At 33.1% G+C, this 24670-nt stretch overlaps 4 protein-coding genes across 4 annotated transcripts; 1 reads left to right on the plus strand and 3 right to left on the minus strand.

Annotated features, from left to right (window-relative positions):
• Positions 1–4797: 4797 nt before the first annotated feature.
• LOC139484447 (ankyrin-1-like) lies at positions 4798–6814 on the minus strand. The gene is made up of 2 exons (XM_071268179.1): positions 5563–6814; positions 4798–5267 (listed from the first exon to the last, which is right to left on the minus strand). Exons 1-2 carry the CDS (start codon positions 6812–6814, stop codon positions 4798–4800), a joined length of 1722 nt encoding a protein of 573 aa, XP_071124280.1.
• A 95-nt stretch (positions 6815–6909) lies between these two features.
• LOC139484448 (ankyrin-1-like) lies at positions 6910–7862 on the minus strand. The gene is made up of 2 exons (XM_071268181.1): positions 7846–7862; positions 6910–7642 (listed from the first exon to the last, which is right to left on the minus strand). The coding sequence occupies exons 1-2, from the start codon at positions 7860–7862 to the stop codon at positions 6910–6912; spliced, it is 750 nt and encodes a 249-aa protein (XP_071124282.1).
• Positions 7863–8662: 800 nt separating this feature from the next.
• On the plus strand, positions 8663–10986 carry LOC139484449 (uncharacterized). Its single transcript, XM_071268182.1, has 2 exons — positions 8663–8743; positions 9728–10986. Exons 1-2 carry the CDS (start codon positions 8663–8665, stop codon positions 10694–10696), a joined length of 1050 nt encoding a protein of 349 aa, XP_071124283.1. The 3' UTR covers positions 10697–10986.
• Positions 10987–11597: 611 nt separating this feature from the next.
• LOC139486462 (uncharacterized) lies at positions 11598–14826 on the minus strand. Its single transcript, XM_071271343.1, has 2 exons — positions 14104–14826; positions 11598–13192 (listed from the first exon to the last, which is right to left on the minus strand). The coding sequence occupies exons 1-2, from the start codon at positions 14652–14654 to the stop codon at positions 12022–12024; spliced, it is 1722 nt and encodes a 573-aa protein (XP_071127444.1). The 5' UTR covers positions 14655–14826; the 3' UTR covers positions 11598–12021.
• Positions 14827–24670: the final 9844 nt, after the last annotated feature.

Consider the following 24670-nt stretch of genomic DNA (forward strand, 5'->3'; position numbering starts at 1 on the left):
ATTTTAAACTTTGCATACATCTCCTATCCTAGAAAGTGCATGCAAATATAAGGCCTATCTTTACATATCTTTAGAATATAAATAAAGATATGGAAATAAAATAATTATCTTTAGCATATCTTTGAGAATGTCCAAAATAATGCCAAAGGAATAATGCATTTACATATACATTAGTAGGTCCGCAAATATATCTGGCAGAATAGTAGTTACATTTGTCAAACATTTACATGATTGCCCAAATTGTTGTAAATCTGCCTTTTCGTGTAGTGGTTGTTAGTGAAGCCACTGGCCATATCGTATAATATAAGCAACTTGGCTGATAGTTATTCAAACCGCTGGAAATGTTGTTATTGAAACTACTAGGCGTGATTTTTATTGATGCCACTATTCGTGTTGTTTTTTAATACATTGCACAAATTTTAATTAAAACCACTGGGCTGATACTTGATTAAGGGTCTTGAAATGTTGTTATTTACGCCACTGGGCGTGTTGTTATTGATGCCACTGGGCGCGTTGTTATTGACACCACATGGCGTGTTGTTATTAACGCCACTGGGCGTGTTGTGATTGACGTCACTGAAGTTGTTGTTATTGACGCCACTGGGCGTGTTGTAATTGATGCCACTGGGCGTGTTGTTATTGATGCCACTGAGCGCGTTGTTATTGACACCACATGGCGTGTTGTTATTGACGCCACTGGGCGTGTTGTGATTGACGTTACTGGGGTTGTTGTTATTGACGCCACTGGGCGTGTTGTTATTGATGCCACTGTGCGTGTTGTTATTGATGCCACTGGACGTGTTGTTATTGACACCACTGGGCGTGCTGTTATTAACGCCACTGGGAGTGTTGTTATTGACGCCACTGGGCGTGTTGTTATTGACGCCACTGGACAGTTTGTTATTGACGGCTCTTGGCGTATTATTGACGCGAATGGGGATGTTGTTATTGACGCCACCGGGCAGGTTGTTATTAAAGCCGCTGGGCAGGTTGACACTGAAGCCCCTGGGCAAGATGCTGTTGAAAACACTGAGTAGTGGGTAGGTTGTTATTGACACCACTCAGCGTAATGTTATAAATATCACTGGGCAGGCTGTTATTGACGCTACCGGGCAGGTTGTTGTTGACACCACTGGGCGTGTTATTATTTAGGCCACTAGGCAGGTTGATATTGAAACCACTGGGCAATATGCTGTTGAAGCCAGTAGGCAGTTTGTTATTGACGCCTCTTGGCGTATTATTGACGCCATCGGGCAGGTTGTTGTTGACGCCACTAGGCGCGTTGTTATTACAGCCACTGGTCAGGTTGACATTTAAGCCACTGGACAAGATGATTTTGAAGTCACTGGGCAAGATGCTGTTGAAGCCACGGAAAGGGTTGTTATTGAGGCCTCTTGGTTTGTTATTGACATCACTTGGCGTGTTCTTATTGACACCACTTTGCGTGTTATTATTGACGTGATGTTATTTACGCCACTGGGCAGGTTGTTATTAACGCCAATAGGCAAGATTCTGTTGAAGCCACTGGGCAGGTTGTTATTGGCGCATACTGGCGAGTTATTGACGCCACTGGGCACGATGCTGTTGAAGCCACTGGCCATGTTGTTATTGGCGCCTATAAGCGTGTTATTGACGCGACTGGGCGTGTTGTTATTGACGCCAGTGGGCGAGGTATTATTGATGCCACTGGGTGTTGTTATTAAAGCCACTAGACACATTGACATTGAAGCCACTAAGCATGTTGTAATTCAAGCCATGGGCTACAAGTTATCTAAACCATCAGACAGGTTGTTATTGATGCCGATGGACAGGTTGTTGTTGACACACAGGGCAATTATGTATTGAAGCCACTGGGTAGGTTGCTTGTGAAGTCAACGAGCAGGTTGTTAAAAGTTTCACTTGGCATGTTGGTAATGGAGACAGTGGGCAGGTTGTTTGTAAAACCACTTGGCAAGTTGTTGTTGAAGTCACTGGACTAGTTTTTATTGATGCATATGGACAGCTTGTTGTTGACGCAGCTGGGTGTGTTCTTATTGAGGCCACTGGGTAGGTTGTCAAAGATGCCACTGGGCGGATTGGTATTGGAGCCGCTTGGAAGATTGTTTGTAAAACCTGTGGGCAGTCTGTTGGTGAAGACACTTGCCTTGTTCTTATTGACTCCCATAAATGGGCAGGTTGTTGTTTACGCCACTTGGCAGGTTGTTTAAGCTCGGGCGTGTTGTTTTTGAAGAAACTGTGCAATTTGTAATTAAAGCTAATGTACTAAAAGTAATTAACCAACTGGACATGTTGTTGTTGAAGACACTGGGCTTGATGTTGAGGACATTCGGTTAGTAGATATTGAAGACACTGGGATTGGTGTTAAGAACATTGGGTTGGTAAATGTTGAAGGCACTGGGCTTGGTGTTGAGGACATCGGGTTGGTAGATATTGAAGACACTGAGCTTGGTGTTGAGGACATTAGGTTGATAGATGTTGAATACACTGGGCTTGGTGTTGAGGACATTGGGTTGGTAAATGTTGAAGACATTTGCAGTGACTTGACTGGTTGTTGTTGAAGCCACTGAGCAGGTTTTTATTACAAGCACTTGACTGATAGTTATTCAAGACATGGGACATGTTGATGTTGAAAAAACTGGGTAGGTTTTTATTGCAAACTCTTGGCTGGTAGTTATTCAAGACACTGGGCATGTTGATGTTGAAAACACTGGGTAGGTTGTTGTTGAAGACACTGTGTATGTTGTTATTGAATACATTGCTGATTGTTTTTGAAGACTTTCGACATGTTGTTTAGTTATTGAGGACAATGGGTTTTTTGGTATTGAAAAAAAAAACTGAGCTGGTTGTTGAAATTAGCTGCTGGTTGTTAAAGATACTGGACTGATTGTTGTTAAAAACACTGGATCGGTTTTGTAAACGCCCCTGGAGATGTTATTAAGACACTAATGTTGTTGTCGTTTAAAACACTGGGCAAGTTAAATTAAAGGCACTTGGCTGGTTGATGTTGCTTAGCAAATTATTATTATAGTCACTAGGGTGAATGTTTAGACAATACGAAATTGTATTGAATCTATTAGACATGTATTTTGGTATAGTATTTAACTAAATAAGTTTCTTTAAATAGTTATAATAAGATGCTCACATACACCTGGATCAATATATAATTTAAAATAAAATTCACTAAGTAGTCAAATGTTAATAAGTTCTCAAAATGATTCGTCTCTCGAATTCAAGACCCAGAGCTAACACCTGTACTTCTGATAAGATTTTTCTGAAGCATAACAGGTTACATCCGGACAGAGGAAAGGATGGTGACGTTAGAAAAGACTTTCCAGCACAGTTATCTATTCATCGAAATTAGGAAATAAAAACAAATATTCAATGTTATTTTCCCATTCTTTGTGTTTCGAGAGCCATTGCCTCTGCAAGTGGCGTCTCCCATGTAAGAGTTTGTGAATATTTGATAAATATTTTATGTTCGTATGAGTTTACGAATTAGAATTTAAATGTATTTATCAAAGTTGTACAAAATCGAACATGTAAAATTTTGTTTGTTTATAGTTGACACGTGTTTGGATAATTATAGTAAGGTCGGTTCGATTGGGATATTGAGTTAATGCACGAGTGAACTCAGGTGGTTTAAAGTCATTCGAGCCATTGCAGTCAAAATGTACAGTAGTATTTTGCAAAAGAAACAATATTATTAATCATATTATTTATTTTAAGATTTGTGAACCACAAGTATTGGGAAACCAGTACATGCGACTAAGTAGCTATATAGACATGTATTTATATGAACTTTCAACAATATTTTACTCATATTTATGATAAAATGTGCGCTTGTCTCTGCAAAAAGTAAAATCACAAAAATACTGAACTCAGAAGAAAATCAATTAGGAAAGTCCATAATACATGGCAAAATCAAATAACAAAACGCATCAAAAACGAATGGACAAGAACTGTCATATTCCTGACTTGGTACAGGCATTTTCAAATGTAGAAAATGGTGTATTAAGTGGCGTCTCCCATGTAAGAGTTTGTGGTTATTTGATAAGTATTCTATGTTCGTTTGAGTTTACGAATTAGAATTTAAGTTTTATTTTATCATATAAGACATGTCTATAGATACAAACCCTTCCTCTTCTAAAAATACTGTAGTGCAAATGAAGACCTTGCCCAATTGTGTTGGTTTTTCGGAAAAGAGTTTAATAGAAATAAGAAAAAGAAAACCGGTAATAATACTATAATGAGAAAAAAACATTTTAATAACATAATTGTTAAAGACAATTGGTATAGTATTTAGCCTTAACCTACACATTTTCAATAAAACACACATAATAACTCACTCAAATACACAAAGGAATGATCAAATTAAAAAAACAATATATATAATACCGTCACATACAATTTTTATCAGATCAAAAATTTTCAAGAAAACAAATGCGTTGATTTTATTCAGCTTCTGCTATTAATGTTCACGTATGACACGTATGCGGAAAGCTCACCTGAATACACTTAACATTTTAAGCTATAAAATAAATTACGTTTCTTGGAATTGTTTTATATGATTCTTAGTGCCCCCTACAGTTTTCACTAGAACATGGATTTAATCATATACTGTAAATTCCAAAATTATTTTTGAGCGATAGATACAAATGTCGGTCGATTATCGATGTAGCATACAGATTATAAGATAAAATATGAAATAATAATTTGTTTTTGTGTCATCTTTTGCGTCGCAAGTTTTGAATTAATAAAACCATTTCAAAGACTTCAGAATTTACGTTAATGCAAAGTTCATGAGATTTTACATTTCCTTTTATTCTCTCGTCTTAATAATGTAATTATATCAGTATGACCCATATGCGAAGCGACATCCAAAGCACTTTCATGGCGTTGGTTTCGAAGGTTAGTATTACAATTGTAACCTAATAACAGTTCTACAATGCGGGTATGACCCATACTTGAAGCTATGTGTAGAGGACTCTGCTTGTACTTATCACACAAATCGGGATTACTATTGTTTTCTAACAATGTTTCTGCAATTTCTGCATAACCTTTAAACGTTGCTTTAAAAAGAGGCGTTTCCATCTGTTTGTTACATTTATTTGTATCACAGTTCTGTTTTAACAATAATCTAACAATATCAATATAACCCTTGCCTGCAGCTATGTTCAAAGGTGTCTCACCATACTTATCACAAATATTAGGATCACAATCATGTTCTAACAATAATTCTACAATTTCTGCAAAACCCTGAAGCGATGCTTTAAAAAGAGGCGTTTCTTGATTTTTGTTACATATACTGTAAATTCAGAAATTATTGCGAGGTTTTTATTATTGCGAATAATGCGACTGAGTTGTAAACGCAATAATTAAAACTCGCATTTTGTAATATTTGAACTGACTTAAGCATGACTTTTCTCAAAATCGTAAAAATTAAAATCACATTCAAGTGTAAAATGACAAAATCGCAATAATAAATGCACGCAATAATTTCTGAATTTACAGTATTGGGATAACATTTGTATATTAGCAATAATCGTACTATAGCCGTATTACCATTTCTTGAAGCTGTGATGAGAGGTTTTTCGTCATCATAATTACATATGTTAGGATTACAATTGTTTTGCATCAATAACTCCACAATGTGTGCGTTAGAGTTATCAACAGCTGTAGAAAGAACCTTTTTATATGTTTCTATACTGATATCAAGTTCGGTTTTTTGTTGGTTAAAGATGTATTTGACAATTTCGGTATTACCAAAGCAGGTTGCAGCATACAGTGGACTTGTATCGGACGAATCACACACCTCAATTTTGCACCTGTGATCAATCAGAAGTTTGGCAATATTGGTTAGCCCAGAGTATGAGGCTATATAAAGAGGTGTCATGCTTTCTTTATTGAACATGTTTAACTCACACTCATGATGCAATAATAATTCCATAACCTCAAAATGGTTATGAGCAACAGCAATGAAGAGAGGTGTCTCGTGTCTCTTATTGCAGAGATTGAGCTCACATTTGTGGTGTAGGAGCAATTTAACAATTTCTACGTTTCCTTTCCCAGAAGCGACAAACAGTGGTGTTTCGTTTTCTTCATTACAGATATTAAAATTACAATCGTAATTTAATAATAATTTGACTATTTCAGTATAACCATGTAAGGCTGCTATATAAATGGAGGTTTCTTTGTCATTATTGCAAATATTCGGATTAGCGTTATGTTTTAATAATATATTTACAATATCTATAGAACCATTTGAAGCAGCCGAACACAAAGGACTGCTGATATCAAGATCTGCTTTGTACTCTAACAATAATGCTAGCATATCAATATTACCAGTATGTGAAGCAACTATATCCAGACAGGTTTGATTGTTTGGACTAAGAGTATTTATATAGTCAGCACCTTCAATCTCATCACTCAAAGGTATATATGCTTTGGTAGCATTTTGCTCTTTATCGTCATAGATGTGTTGTAATAGCAACCTCGCTATGTGGATTCTATTTTTAATGCAAGATATAAATAACGCGTTTGCAAGGTTATCATAGAATATATAACGATCACAATAGTGTTGCAACAATAATTTTACAACCTGAATATGGTCGTTATGGCAAGCTATCAACAACGGTATTTTGTCTTTTATATTGCAGATATCTGGATTACAATGGTGTTGCAAAAGTAAATGAACAATATCAGCATTACCATCTCTCTCGGCTAAATAGAGTGCTGTCTCATTATCTTTATTAAAGAGATCTAGATCATCGGTATGTTCTATTGATGATTTAAGAATATCTGTTTTACCAGACATCGAGGCGATATGCAAAGCTGTTTTATTGGCCCTGTTACAGATATTTGCAATACACTGGTGTGTCAACAATAATCTTATTATCTCAATTCGACCATTCATACAGCCATCATAAGCGGTGTGCACCCAAAAGTATCGGCAGCATTTACATTTGCTTCTTTTTTTAACAATAATTTAACAACATCTGTTTGACCTGAGAAAGAAGATCGCAACAGAGGCGTTCCTCCATATTTATCACGTATATTTATGTCACAATTCTGGTTTAAAAGTATTTTTACAATATCAGCATGACCAACACTGCTCGCTACGTGCAGCGCTGAGTGGTTGAATTCGTTATCATTACTATTTACTTTAACTTGTTGTTCCAATAACGAATTAACTGCAGTTATATCACCCTTCTTGCAAGCCAAATAAAAACGTACTGTATCATAACGATTCTTCATAATTTCCCTATCTTTAAATTGTAGCATCATGTCTACAATTTTTGTGTAATCATTTTCTACAGCAACGAAGAAAGGTGTTATATTGATTATATTACAAATATTGTAATCGGCGCCATCTTTTAAAAGTTCCTTTGCAGTATCCGTGTGGTTTGCCATCGAAGTTCTCAAAAGAGGTGTTACATTATCCTCATCGCGGTGATCTGTTTCTGATTTGTACTTTAACAGTAACGTTACAATGTCTGTGTAACCTTTTTCCGATGCAATATCAAGAGGTATACGACTGTACTTATCACTCAAATTTGGGTTTCCTTTATATTCTAGTAGTAACTTTACAACATCAATAAAACCTCCCTTTGCAGCTTCAAACAGAGGTGTAACATCTCCCCAGCTACCAATATTAGAGTCGGCATTATATAATAGCAGTAGTTTAACTATAGCGGCATCTCACTTCAATGCAGCTACATACGTAGATTTACGAGTTTGACTGTCCCTTTGGTATCTTTCGTCCCTCTTTTCTTTTACATACAATGGTGTTAATTTTCCGATGCTTTTAATGTTTGGATTGGCTTTGTGATAAAGTAATAATCTTACAATATCACTATTACCATTCTCTGAGGCTACATATAGGAAGGTTTTCAAATTTTCAAATATAAAATCAGGAATAGCTTTATGCTCTAATAGACCTTTTCAACATCTCTCGACACCAACAGTTGAGAACGACCACGACAGGTAAAATGTGAAGGGTCGTCTTAAAAATAAAAAATAAATGAATGCATTATTGATTTTATTACTTTCATTGACAATGGTACAATTTTCCTACAGAGTCCAAATAACATGGATTTTTTTTATAGTTTATCTTTTGAGGCGTTGAGCTTCTAGCTGTCCTGGTGGAATTTGGAAAATGAAAGAACAAAGCTTGCTTTATTGTGGTTAAAATTCAATTAAACAATGTATTATGTCTGTTGACATAGGCGGCACATGTTTCCAAAGTGTCTGTTCGTTTTGGTCATGGGTGCCTCCATAATGTACTCAATACTTTGTATTTTTTTTTATTCACCAATTTTGTGTTCCACTTGAATTCTATATTCACCAATTACGCTATTAAAGTTGCTGGGTTTTTTTATCAAATGTTATGTTTTACGATTAATTTGCGGTGTTGTAAATGGTGTAACTAAAGGATGACGATTTCGATAACTCTAAGGAGAACACACTGTCAGTCCTTCGGGAAATGCAGCAGACCATTTCTCCTTATTTTGATCCAAAACATCCCTTATGTATGGTTATAGAGGAGATCAAAAAATCTAAAGTACGAAAAAAAAAAGAACTGAAAAAGGTAAAAAACTTTGTTCCGCAAATTGGATATAGAGAAACACATTCTGACCCGGTGAAAACAAAACAAAATACAACAATGACAGTGTATCAACTTTTTGTAAGAAACCAAAAGGTCATTTTCAGGAACAGGGGAAGAACAATATTACGAAGGGACAAGGTATGTTGTTTTCGGGACATCAGCCGTTGGTCTCCAAGCCCCTGCTTAGCACTGACCATATTGATTTTGCAATGTCAACGAGCTCTATAGTGTTAACTAACAACTTGAAATATAAATTCCATACGAATGTATGTAAAAAAAAATGTACTGCTTAGATGTTGCAACATTAAAACGAGAAGTCAATTTTATTTTTTTCTTCAAAATTCATCGTATCAACTCTTATAAAATATCTTGAAGCGGAGAAGTTCGCCGTTGATAAAAATAAAACAACAACAAAATAGCTGTGATATTTTCCTTAGACTTTCAAAATACATATGTGATTATCCATCCAGAAATTGAATATGTACATTAACTAAGGTGAAGACCGGTTGAAAATATCAATTTGGTCGTGTTAACAAGTGTGATACGGACATACGGACAGTCCAGTATTTACTCTTTTTTTTGTAAATTTTGGAAAATTTTATCAAAGCTTTCACACCAACAAATTAATCGTTATTTACTTGCGGCGGCAAATATTTGATAAAAGACTCAAATAATCATAAAATTGAAGAGAATCGGACCAGGATGCAAAATGGTTGCTGTATTTGTTTTAATCAATTTAACATGAGATTTCGTGTAAATACATACAAAATAAGAAAAGTATATGACAGATACATTTATTTATCTATTTGGTTGATATATATGCTGAAGCTATATAGTCAAGACAGTATATAACATCGGCGCGTTCCAATCCAATATGTAACGTATTGATAATCATGAAGGTTTTTGTCTTTGAGACGACCCATCCATTTTACCTGTAAACTGTAGTTAGTCGGTGTCGAGAGATGTTGAAAAGGTCTAATAGGATCTCTACAGTATCAACAAAGCCTTCTGATGACGCTTCATATAATGATGTATCGAATGAACCATCGGTGCTAGTGTTACAATTCACAGCAACATGTTCTGATAATAATAGTGTTAGCATGTCACTGAAACCTTGACGAGCCATTGACATCAACAACAGAAAAAGAAAACCAACCTTATACTGTATACCCTATCACAGATGCTGAAGTAAATGCCACACTGCCATTTTTAACTATTGACGATATCAGTAGTGAGGAAGTTACATTTTATACAGGTTTACCTAATAAGCCGACATTTTATTTATTGTATGAACATATTATGTCAAATATAAAAATTGTTGAGCCAGAGACTGGAGGCAGACCTCAAAAACTTAGAGGTGTGGATGAATTATTTATGGTTCTAATGCGGTTGCGTCTGGGTTTACTTACTCAGGACTTGGCACGTCGTTTTAATATTTCTGTTTCTACTTGTAGTAAAATATTTAACAAATGGATTGATTTAATGTATGAACATTTACATTTTCTTGTTGCCTGGCCTGATAGAGAAACTGTCAAATGTAATATGCCTGACAGTTTTAAAAGGAGGTATCCAAATTGTCGTGTAATTATAGATTGTACTGAAATATTCACAGAAATGCCACAGTCATTATCTAATAAAGGAAGAATGTACTCTGACTACAAGTCACATACGACATGGAAAGTTTTAATAGGAATAAGCCCAAATGGTGTGATTACTCATGTGTCTGACCTTTGGTCAGGTAGTATATCAGATAAACAAATAACAAAATCCAGTGGTCTTATTAACAAGTGTGATCCAGGCGATGCAATAATGGGGGATAAAGGATTTCTTATATCTCATATGTGTACTCCGAAAGGAATTTATCTCAAAGTACCACCAACCAAAAAAAATGGTAAATTGACAAAACATGAAGTTGAAAAAACGAGGAGGATAGCTAATCTTAGAATACATGTTGAGCGTGCCATGGAAAGAATTAAAAACTTCCGTATAATACAAGGAGTAATGCCAATTTCCATGTCAGAAAAAGTTTCAAAGATTGTATTTATTGTTTGTGCTCTTTGCAATTTGCTACCACCTCTTATTCAACAATAAGTTATAATTGTTTTACTTGTAAATACTTGTCACATGACTGTTTTCACTTTGTCCTTCTGTCAGTAAACAATTTTCAAATACACAAAAACTCCAAAAAGAAGTACATTGTATAAACAAATGTTTATTTATGACCCAAAATGAAACTATGGATGTTCTACCTTCTATTTTGATATGCATATTAATTTGTGAAAAGGGAGCTACTTTCAGTAAATAAAAGGCCTATTTTCTGCATGTTTTGGTTAAAAATTAAAATGTTGATGAATATTTCTTTGTAAATACACAACCAACTTCAAAATATGGATGAAATTCTCTTAAATTGTACATGTATCTATTGATTTTGCATTTATATATATGTATACATGTATAAAGTACATTTAATTAATCTAGTTCTAGGATTTTAAGAAATGTTTACTTGTAGATACTGTTTACATATATGTATTATTAGCATGATATACAAGGAATAAATTAATATCAACATGATACAAATAAACATTTTTTAGCATTGATTGATCCTTTATAGTATGTTGATTTTATAATACTAGGAGATGTGTTGTGATTGCAAATGAGAAAAGTATTCACCAGAAAACCAATGACATGTAGTTTGCCTTGAGAACTTCAATAATGAGCAAAACCCATATTCCATCATATCCAGAACATATTTAGCCAAACCATGCATTTACCTGTATAAATAAAATGATTTGTGGTTTATACATCTCTGACACAGAACAGCAATCATGACATCCTGATATCTAATATCAGTCACTGTACTTCACAAAATTGTATAGCTTTAAAGCCTTTTTTAATATTTGAACATGTTGAAGCACATCATGGTGAAAATCTTGTTTTAATGTAGGATAATTTGAACCTTTAATTGCAAATTATACTGTAGGGTTCAGATTTTTGGTGTTCATTCCAGAATAAATTTCTGACATGACAGTCTTTCAGGTTTACCCATTCTCAGACTTTTTCATTTTTATTTGATCAAGTGACGTCCATGATTTTCCCTCTACAAATTGAAAAAAAGTTGTATACCACAATAAATTAAAAATGAATGAATCCACAGTAATTTATATGACTTTTCTTGTGTGCATTTCAGAAATACTATAAGAGAAAGATAACTAAAATTAAATTTTAACATGTTTAATGCGTGTACTCACAACTGCCATGATTATTTTTGGCTAGAATATATAAATATAATCAGGTACATGTATGTAGGTTGTACATGTCTCTTATTCTGGTGTTTAAGTAACATTATGAAATTTTAAAACAATAAATTATCTTTTGTTCGAAAACATTGTTGCACATTTAAGGAATTAGTCGGAGAGTTAATTGTACAATTTCAGCCTTCGTTTTACACGGCTTGTAAATAGTTCTGGTACAATGGCACTACAGAAAAATGCATTTAACTTAGGTAACATGATGTTTTCCCAAAGTTCTTTGTAATAGCATATTCTTTCAAACTCCATTCCTTTATTGGTCCAAACAACAAAGTGACACCATGCACGTTTAGTTATAGCTAATTGTCCCTGAACTTGATAATAATAAGAATGACTACGTTTAAGTCTTAAACGCCCAAAATTATCCAGTTCACAACAAAAATTGCTCTGCCTTGCCGCTTCCAACGGATGCGTGTCTCTTAGGGCATAAGGACATTTAACCTCAATCACACCATGATATGGATTACAATGTGGACAATAGACTAATCCATCAGGAGTAGCACCCAAATGTGGCAAATTCTCATTTATAATGACACCATTTTTTGTAGCTGTGAGTGGTGGATGACTCTCCCTTACACGAATGAGGTAGCTATCAATAGCTATTTGCTCATGATCTTTGCCCCAGCTGATTGCTGCATTTTTGAAACTTGGTGTGTAATCTAAAAGATACTTTATGAGGTTGTCAGGTTCAGTGTCAACCTTTCTCCTGACAATATTCCCAAACTTTGACGCCGTTAGACGCCCTCTGCGTACCTGTTTCCATAGAGAGTTTTTGTGTTGCTCTCTTGTAGCTACTTCAATTTTACTACAATCATCCTTTGTTATTTTCAAACTATCAAAATAGGATAAAAAATGTTGAACACACTCAATACTAGTAATATCAACTGTATCCATGTATGAAAAGTTAATGTTATGAAGTTTTGGCAATGTTGATACACTTGTATTATTCTCACATGAATCTGATATTTGTGGAAAGTTCATTAACCAGCCAGCATCAGGGTTTACATTCATAAGTCTTTCCTTAAAGCTCAGAATTGCTGGAGTTGACAGATCTTTCGAGAACGATGCATTTACACTGTAAAGGGAAACTTTTCTATCGGGAGACTTAAATTTATTGAATACCATTTCTTGAGTTTTTTTTGGAGACAGGTTTCTGTTGCGTGGCTTTATCCATTCACAAGCCTTTGAGGTTGGTGCAATCTTGCCAGAATATTTTTGTTGTGTTATGTCTGCTATGCCATATAGAAGAGCTGCTATGTGACTACAGGATTCTCCAGCCCTGCAAAAAACTTCTATATCAATACTTGTAGTCAAATAACTATAAAAACAAAACAATTGTTGAAACACTTCAAAATAAAACTTTAGTAACAATATAAACATTAATTTATTGGAACTAGATTAGAAATAGATAGGAAATGTACATTAAGATAATAAAAATAAACTTGCTTCTACATTATAAAATGGTTGTTATATTATTTCCATGCTCTAATTAATGATTAGTAAGTACATGTAATCATTTCATGTTGCTTTAAACATTTATCTTAATTTACAACATGAATCTTGATTGTGAAAATTTGTAAAATTAATCACATGTTCTTCCTATGACCATATAATATATTTGACACCTACAAGTTAATCTTAATTGGTCCAGTATATTTATTTATTACAGGAAAACATGCAATTTTACAGGTACAAAATGTAGTCTGCCTGCACAGCTTGGTCTCATTACCAGCTGATAACAGGAAATAACATATACAGTGACAATGAAATTGAATATGATTATTTGATCTAAAAAACAATAGTCATTTATTATGTGCATATTTTTTTTTAATGAATATGTGTAAATGTGCAATAGTAACTGTACTAACAATATAAAAAAATGTATGTCAACATAACTCAAATGGTTGAATAATGAAGGAAAAAATCCAAATAACTTAATTTTGGAATAATCATACTATTAAAGTCATAAAATGAAATAATAGAGGAGATTAAAATCATTAATATTGAAAATATTTTTACGGGTTCATTTTTACATTACAAGATCAACAAAATCAACTTTATTTTATTTCTAGCAGTAGAATCATTTTATATAAAAATGGAATGCAGGTGATGCATGAACAAATTAATGTTTGCTTTATATTGAGGATTGTTCATACATTTTGCAAAAAAAAATATTCTAAAGAGACTTACCCTGCTACACAGTTGCACTCAGCATTATGAACTCTCCCAGTAACCTTCGACAAATACACCCAAGTCTGGTATGCTGGCTTCTTTTTCTTATCCTTTGTTGGTATAGATGGGAGACAGTGGCACTTGATGATACAGTGGGAGCACTTTTCAGATATTTGATGGCAATTAATGTTAGAAATGTGTCCTTCTTGGTAAAAAACCTTTGTCTTCAGTTGACGTCTATCTCCCAATTCACTGGCATCGTAAGATCTATGTCTACTTAAAACTAAAAAGTTATATAGTTCTTTGTGTGTAAAGTCCGGAAATTGGTCACAATTAGTTGACCAACCCTCCTTTAATTCTGTTGGACTGGGTAAATGTTCACCTAATGGCGTGAGAAGAGGCGACTTTATATCATCTCGGGGTGCATTATTGTTTATGTCTAGGCCCAGATCTTTAGCCCCTTTTGCCCGCTCTATTAATTCAGGCTTATTTCCGAAAGTTGGTTGGTTACACTTCTTCAGAAAATGCTGTAACACTTTCTTTTTCCAAGTATTGAAGTCACTTGTCATTGCTATCTATAAAAACTGTCCTGGTTCACGTAGATATCGATATATAGTAAACTAGTAATTGATGAAGTGGGCGTTGTTATGGACGCTGGTAAGTGTACCTACCGGAAGCAGTAAATCTCCGATAGCGGAGAATGCCTAAAGGGAAATAACCTAGTTATCGGAAAGGGCTATATAGATAGTGTGGTGCACAGTGTATAGAACCAAAAGAAATTTTGAAAAACATAGCAAATACTATTTATTTTTACAATATACAATGTGTTTTTTGTGCAAACATTAAAGGTAGTGAAATAGGCATAATGATGACATCTATTAATTTATAATATACGAGCTAAGTAGAAATTCCCTGCTATATTTATATCTTTTCTATTTTAAGTATCATATTACTTGGAAATATTGTAAACAGCATTTATAAGAAAAGTATTACTGTAATTATATAATATAAGTTGATTGGCATATGATATCTATACCTTTTGTATTTTGATATTTCCTGGGCTATTTTCTATATCACTTAATTTGATTTTAAGCATTATACACAGATGATGACAGAAAAATGCAACATAACAATAAAAAAAGACAATATACATGTATCAAAATAACATTTCTCTGTGGCTAAGGGAAGCAACTCATATTGATATGTTACATACACTTTCATATGAAAAACATCCACTTGTTATCCTTTCATTTATGATATATTCGGAAATTGATTTGATATTGATATTCTAAACAATTTGTGCAAACAGCAGCTAGTACTGAACACATACAGAAAATTTTATGCATACTTTAATTGAATTCATCATCTAAATTATTTTTGCTCTTGATTTTAAGGGAAGCAATTCCAGCTTAAAATGTTTTCAAATTATTCATATTCATATTACAGATCTATTTTAAATGAGAATTTCACAATTAACATATTAAAACCACCACGTATGCAATGATGTAAAAGAACAAACACTAAAAAGAGAGAAATATTTTTATAAAAACTTAAAACAACCTCAGATCTCAGAATGAATAATCGAGTTAATATATATTCTTTGTATGTTTATAATCTTGTATGAATATTGTTAGTGCTTCATAAGCCTCTAAAGGCTGGCTGATATGGTATACTATTGCTAATGTATTGAAATGTAATTGTAATTTCATGTATATTGTATCAGGTTGCACTTTATATAAAATAAAATCTAAAATCTATATCAGTTTGATAAACACCAGTTTTGATCATTGAGAAGCTTAATATTCCTTTTACAACACAACGTAATACAAACAATCAGCTGACTCTACAAAGTAATATCCCTGAAGTGTTAGGTACCACTTTAAGACATCCCCAGTTGACAGATGTCAAAATCTTTTAAATTTTATTATGAAAGAAACCAATGACATTAACTTGACAAACGAACCAATGATATTACCTTGAAAAACGAACCAATGAAATTAACTTGAAAAACTAACGAATGATATTAACTTGACAAACGAACCAATGATAATACCTTGAAAAACGAACGGTAATTGACTGCACTCAAAACAGAACGGGACCAGCAGCGTTGACATGGTAGTCTTAATATACATGTATCTTTTGAATAGTGCAAATTCTACAATGACTTGTAGGGAAAATCAGCGGTAATTCGATAAGAGCAATTAATAATCAGTTCGGTTTGAATTTTTGGGGAAAATAAGAATAATCATGAGGGAACGCCATTTAGTATATAAGATTTTAAAAACAGAAATTGATTCTTTATGTAACTGCTGTTTGAGGTGAGGCATCATCTTGTCTATGTTTCATTGTAATGTTAATGAAGAAAGTTATTATTTAAAAAAAATTCAATAGGTCTATGCAATATGGGGACGAAGTCCCCAATAACAGTAGAAAATTCAATAAAAAAAAAAAATCGGGAAAATTTCCCGAATTTTCCATTGTACTAATGAACTCAAAAGCATTCAAATTTTTTTATGTCATGTTTTGGAATCCCGGACCTGCGCAGAAATCTACAATGTACTTCCTTTTTCCGGTTTTTTTTTTTAATGAATCTTTGAGTAAAATATATATTTACCAGTCTATTATAAATAGGAAGGAACGCAATACCAATTTCATTTTTAATAATTCCTTGATATGAAAAAACGTTACCTGATGGTAGCGTTTCTTTATTTACATTGCATATGACGTCATAACTTAAATAACGTCACAACTTAAATCCCTAACAACAGAACCAAAATCGGAAACGTTACGGTATTTCCGTTTCTTTTTTTAACAAATATTTAAGTTACAAAAAAAATAATTCATACAGACTTCGTCCCCATTTACAGGTAATGCCTGCCTCATATTATGTTAATCTCTTACTAAATCGCACTGAGCCACACAATATGAAACTGAAAACAGGAAATTCAACTGGTATGACTATAATTGTTTATATTTTCATTTTTTTTTTGTAAAATCATATTTTCACAACAGATGTTAAATACTTGACATTTGATGACTGTTTGATTCAAATAAGATTAAAAACCATCTCATATATTTGAAAACCGGAGACAGTATTTATATACAGAAATTTTATTATAAGTTCAACTTCTTAAATTAGACCAAATTAGAAATCAAAATAAATACATATATATATACAACTCGTCTAAACATCAACCCAACAATGTTAGATCTATAAATTTGCTTTCGCAATTTTTTTGTTCTTCCCTCGCCGGGATTCGAACCCATGCTCCTGTGATATTGTGACACCAAATCGCCTGCACTGCAGCCGTACCTCTAGACCACACGAACACCTGAGCTCTACATATAATAAAGCTTTCAGTGGCCGTGTGTTACCTTTCTTCGTCAGTTTAAATCTAGCGGCGTACTACAGTACATGATGTATAAGGCATATATATATATACGTCAATTATTGGGTTTATTAAATTAACTTAAAATATTAACAAAACAGTATTTATTATATGGGGACGAAGTCCTCAATAACAGTAGAAAAATCAATGAAATTTTTCCCGAAATTTTCATTGTACTAATGAACTCAAAATCGTTCAATTTTTTTTATGTCACGTTTTGAATATCCGCATCTGCGCAGAAATCTACAATGTATTTCCTTTTTCCGGTCTCGTTTGTATGAAACTTTGAGTAAAATATATATTTATCAGTCTAGTATAAAATAGGAAGGAACCCAAAACCAATTTCATTTTTAATAATTCCTTGACATGAAAAAACGTTACCTTTTTTTACATCGCATATGGCGTCATAACTTTAATAACGTCACAACTAAAATCCCTAACAACAGAACCAAAATCGGAAACGTTACGGTATTTCCTTTTCTTTTATTTAACAAATATTTAAGTTACAAAAAAATAATTCATACAGACTTCGTCCACATTTCCAGGTAGTGCTTGCCTCATATTAATTTTTTATTGTTATCGAAATATTTTTGTGATATCCGCCTAAGATAGTTGGTTATGTCCGTCGGTACGTCCTTTCGGTTTAGATAGAATATCCTTAGCAGTATTATATATATTTGACACAACTTGTTTTGGAATTTTAGGTCTGATATGCTCTTCAACTATACACTTGTTTGGCTTTTTAACTTCTGTTATCTGAGCGTCACTGATGAGTCTTTTGTAGACGAAATGCGCGTCTGGCGTAACAAATTATAACCCTGGTACATTTGATAACTATGATGAAGATGTGGTCAAATCAACTTGACATGTATGGTAATTGTTCATTATAATGTAAGATAAAATAGTTATCAAAGATTAACAATTTTAAAAAAAAGCAACTCATTATAGGTCAATGTACGGCCTTCAACACGGAGCCTTGGCTCAAACCGAACAACAAGCTATAAAGGGCCCCAAAATTACTAGTGTAAAACCAACCGACCGTGCAAGGGCTGTATAGCCAGCAAAGGTCGTTACTGTTGTTGTTGTGTAAAACCATTCAAACGGGAAAACCAACGGTCTAATCTATATAAAAAAACGAGAAACGAGCACACGTATAAATTACATAAACAAACGACAACTACTGTACATCAGATTCCTTATGATAGTTTGTATAAGCATCCTCTCATGTTATTAGCTTCTACATATTTTAATTATGAGATAATTATTTTTAAATTACTAGTATATGACAAATTACAGCTGTGATAGTGATGCCATGGTTCACTAAACATGTACCTACGATAAGACATGATGTCCTACGAAGACAATATCTGACATGTAGTTCAATATAAACATGACAAATTTCATTTTATCAACAACAAAAAATAGTTTGCTACTTCTACATAAGGCATTGATATGAAAACAGACTTATATTATGACGAAAGTAGTATAAATAATATCAGTGTTTCACCTTAACATGTGAACTAGTATTAAAAAAAGGACCAATTGTTTCTTGCAACGAACGTGTATTTAAATTTCTTTTTCAATTCGGTTTTATGGTATAATGAAACACTATATGTGTTGTTATGAGGATAAAGCATAAAAATTATAAATACTAAACTGCTCGTTTCAAAGGATCATTTAAAAATGCATGATTTAACTTCATTTTTCTTTAAAGATGTAAAACGGGGCAGGGATTATTAATGTAACTACTGTTTGATGTGGAGCATAGTCTGGTCCAAATATGATTTTGTTTTATCCTTTTTTTTTTAAGATTCTTGAGTTTTTCATTTTTGCCTTAAATAAACTGATCAACAATCGATATTTACAAGGAAACTTTTTTCATTATAACAGAACCGTTAGTCTGTGTCTGCACCCTGTCAAATGATAAAATAACAAAGGATGACGTTTACAAGATGTTATCACTGATTCACACAATAGCAAACTGAAAACTAGAAATATCAACTTATGCGGACATAATTGTTCAAATTTTTTTGTTACCAATGTACTGTCAAGATATAACCACTACATTTGAATAAATACTTAAACTTTGACACTTGTTTTATTCAAGCAAGAATAAAAACCACTTGACAACCAAGATATTTCAACTGTTTTTTAAATTTCATAGAAGACAATTACTGGTATTTATACAAATCAATATCAATGACCGGAAATTTTCTTTGAATCTGTTTTTGTTTTAATTCTACTTTAGAATAAAAATTCATCATTATTTCTTGTTTCGGCCCCCTTTTATACTGTACATACATAAGAGCATTTGTTCATGCTTTTAGTGTCGAGTTTTGTTAAACAGATTGCCTTCATAATTTAAAATGCATGCTTTAACTTTTCTAAAGACAATTCTGTTTCAGTTATAGCAATACAAGAACATTTGAATTTAAGATATGCCATATAATATTCTGTGGTAGGGTAGGGAGAGAACAAAGGAATTTTTTTAAGTTAATTTTCATTTTAACTTTATTCGGTGAAATATTGGGTGTTTTTTTTATATCGGTACACATTTTTCCTACCATATTTTGCACAAAATATTTACCTGCATCCTTCCTCAGATACAGTTTTCTCTCCGAACGCTTCTACTCCTCTTTTTCCCCAAACAGCAAATGGTTCGTGAGGATAAAAAAAAATACGTTTCAAAAACAAAATTGTCCATCATGCCTGACCTTTTTAAAACTGCCATAGGAAAAAAGGAAATTTAAAAAATAAGTCATTCTAATGTATGAACACTGAAACTCCGTACATATAAAAAGTTTATTCAGTAATTGATATAATTGAATTATGGTAAAAATGGTTGTTAATTACTGCAGATATTTAAACATGTTATATTATTTAATCTTCACAGATGACAACGGATATGTTCCAAATATCGTAACCACAACCCCGTCCCCTTTTACCGAATTTGACCTATCAAATTATCGAACATGAATAAAGGCAACAGTAGTGTACCGCTGTTCAAAACTCGTAAATCTGTGGACAAAAAACAAAATTGGGGTAACAAACGAAAACTGAGGGAAACGCATTAAATATAAGAGGAGAACAACGACACAACATTAAAATGTAACACACACAGAAACGGAAAAAACATTAGACAAAATCCGATGAGAATAACAAATTTAACATCAAAACCAATTACATGAATTTTGGATAGAAACGTACCGTGACACGTCTGATAGTTATGTGAATTCACACTCAAATATAAGAAAAACCAAACGACACAACATCAACACAACGTTAGAATGTTACACACACAGAAACGAACTATGATATAACAATTGACATTTTTCTGACTTGTTCCAGGATTGAACCTGGTTTTGTGGCCTGCCAAACCTCGTACTTTAATAGCAATGTTATAACATTGAAATGACAACATAATATTACAGGACTACAATACAAATAAATAGGAGAACGTATTGGACAAAGAAACACATGATTAATAGATAACAAAATGGATCAGGTTTAAAATTCAATACGCCAAAAACGCGTATTTGATATATGCTTTGCATAAACAATACAACTGACAACGTGTGAAGCAGGGTAAGCTTATTCTTTCAGGTCATTTTCAACTGATGAGTTTAAATTTCCACCTGTTTTTTCGCCTGTCCGTAACGAACAGATATTGTATCAATGCATGTAAACTGTCTTTTTTGCAAAAACGATTTTACTAAGTACCTTAACTTCTTTTTACAATAAGAATGAAAAAATCTGTTTTTGACTTTTGCACGTAGTTTGTCAGAAAAACATATTTCAATGCACAAATTTGAGTCCTAGCACCAAGACACTTATACATCCAATAACCATGTAAACGGAAGGCTAAAAAAACAAAACACGCCAATGCCTCTGCGGAAATGACACTGTTTCATTGCCTGTTTTTTAATAATATAAGTCATGAACCAACTTTTTAAAAATGAATCAAAAAGTATAATCATTCTTAACTTAATGATATATACATGCTATACCTTATATATTCATAGATTTATCATATATCTATACAATACGTTTTCCATATTCATTGGCTCAGTGCATTAAACATATCTTATTATTTTATAAATAGATTATATAGGTTGTAATATTAAGCAAAGCCAGGATATATTTACCCAGATATAACTGATTTAGCAGAAATATTTGGTATAGTGGTGTCTCCATTAATTCTAGAAGATACAAACCTATCAAACCTTATTGTTATGAATTAAAACGAAACACTCAAACATAAAGTATCATTATTAAAAAGTACATTCACTAAAATGCTGAACTTCGAGGACAATTCAAAGCGGAGAGTCACTATCAAGTGGCAAAACAAAAGCTAAGACACATCATATGTCGAATGGATAGCAACTGTCATATTCCCGACTTGGTACAGTCATTTTATTATGTAGAACCTAATGGATTGAACCTGGTTCTAAAGTCAGTCAACCCTCAAACCGCCAACCCCCCCCCCCCCCCTCCCCACCAACACCACCACCTGCAGGACAATTGCATCAATTTCCACCACATGCATGAACAAAACAGACACTATGTGTAAAATTGTCAAATATACAACAGTCAACTTGTGCTACTATCCTAATCGCTACAGAAACAAACAAGTGTGTAATACAGAAGCACAAAATCACACATATACTAAGCATTTTAGAAAAAAATCAAGACACAAATACACAAATTTTTCATAGAACAATAACACAATGATGGGATATACAAGTGCAAAGCCACATCATATATTTAACGGGGGGACATAAAAAGGCATATAGACAAAGCATATATCAAAATATGAAAGACAAGCAACAAGTTTTACTATAGCACAATAACGGGATGTATACGCACTGAGATTAAGGGATTTCAACTGTAATGAATGAGATGTAGCCATAAAAACAAACAAATGTTATATATAGAGTTTAACAAACAATAGACAAGAATCTATATCAAATTGTAAGTGATCGTCGGAGTAATTCGTTATGTGAATACTATCCCCTCCTTTTTAAAGACAAATCCTTCTATTCAGATCTACCAATAAAATCTTCTTTATATTTTATTTTTACTTTAGGCTAGGTAAAAGCTTTAAAATAAGCAAATAAAAAAATGGGGTCACCGACCTCGTTTTCGATTTAAAACGCCATCTTTTTCACGGAATTTGGAAATTAGGACTTCTAGTCAATAGCAGTGTAATATTTTTATTAAAGTCCGTATCCAATAAAAACTTGTCGGTTTTGTTAACCTAGCTTTTAATAAAAACTATTTTACTAATATCACCATTTTCCGAGTGGAAAATAATAACGATAAGTTGCTACAATAATTTTCCCGCCTTTTTCTATTGTGAAATACCTATAAAAAATCAAGTTAGAAAAAAATTGACCAATAATATCTCCATGAGTCTTCAATAGAATATGCGTTGTTTATATCTTAACAAAATAAGGAAATAAAAAGATGGGGTCACCGTAATGAAAAAAGAGATATTTCTTAAAAGGGGTAAACAAGTTGAATTGGCGGGAACACATTGCGCCAATTCTAAAAACAACGTCGAAAGACGTTCGGCCGGTTTAGGCTATATTCTTACAAATTAGGGACAATCCATTTCTCGTCATTTGCTGTTTTGTTGTTTGTTTGCTTTAAACTACGATAAATTCTCATTAATCTACACATGATAGTGCTTAGTTTTCAGTCAGTATCACAGACACGTAATATAAACGCGGTGGTTGGAAAACAATGCCTTGTACAAATGTACACACGAATGCTTCTATGAACATTTCATTTCAGGTTAATCATAGTGATTATGTGTTGAACAGAAATTCTTTTTAAAATAGTAAAGACATTTTTTATAGAATATCAAAGTTCAATCAAAGTATATATCTGAAAGACAAGAGAGAATTTTGTTTTCAATATCATGAATTTTAATTTCGTTTAAGAATGTTGTTCCTTTTTATTTTGATGATAATTGCTTAAAATCATTAGAAATATAAGACTCCGTTTCCATTAACAATAAAGATCAATCATTTCTGAGATCGCCGATCGCAAAAATAAGAAAGATCGATCTTCAATTGGACGTAAACATTTAATCTCCAGATGTAGTTTTAAAAGACCGATTTTTTTTTTATGAACCGATTGTTCTTCAAGTGAAAACGCTTTAGATACATCGCGATCGACTTTTCAATCAATCAATCGATATAACATTCGATCCAAGTGTTTTATGTAGATGTGAAAATAAATCTGCGCATAATCAGTTTAAAATGTTCTTTAAAAAAGCTGATTTCAGTGTTTATTCTCAAATGATTCGACAGAACGTGCCATGGAGATAACAAAAAGCAAATAAATATATTCGACGTTTTTGCGTCATTCTTCTCAAAATATATTAAAAAAAAGAAGATGTGGTATGATTGCAAATGAAACAATTCTCCACAAATGACCAATTGACACAGGAATTCATTAACTATGGGTCATCGTACGGCCTACAACTATGAGCAATAAAAGGTCCCGAAAGGACAAATGTAACACAATTCAAACCAGAAAATAACAAAAACAAATTAATGAAAAACAAATATGTAACTATTCTACAAACAACACCCTCTTAATTACAGACTCCCGAGTTGAGACAGGATCCGTTTCAGCGCTCGACTGATACCGTTACTTATTCGTTTCTTATTTGCTTATATGTTGAAATACATTGCACCTATTACGAAACAAATCTTTTCCATTGTTTTCTTGTCTCTGGTGTTAGCTATGGGTTCTTAAAAGTGAAACATACATTTATATTAGTTTCTTGTGTACAATTTGGAAATTAGTATGGCGTTCATTATCACTGAACTAGTATATATTTGTTTAGGGACCAGCTGAAGGACGCCTCCGGGTGCGGGAATTTCTCGCTACATTGAAGACCTGTTGGTGACCTTCTGCTGTTGTTTTTTATTTGGTCGGGTTGTTGTCTCTTTGACACATTCCCCATTTCCATTCTCAATTTTAAATTTTATATTAGCGCGTATTATCCAGTTTTAGCGCTAGACCGGTGACCTGCTACGTATTCGCTTACAATATGTTGGTTATAGGTCGCACCTTTTTAAACAAATTTTTTCCATTTTTTTTTTCTTGCCTCTGATGCTATATATTGGTTCTAAGAGGTAAAACAACCCTATAGTAAGGCGTAAATACTCGTTTCAGTGCTC

Source organism: Mytilus edulis, chromosome 8 (genome assembly GCF_963676685.1).
Source record: "Mytilus edulis chromosome 8, xbMytEdul2.2, whole genome shotgun sequence".
NCBI lineage: Eukaryota > Metazoa > Mollusca > Bivalvia > Mytilida > Mytilidae > Mytilus > Mytilus edulis.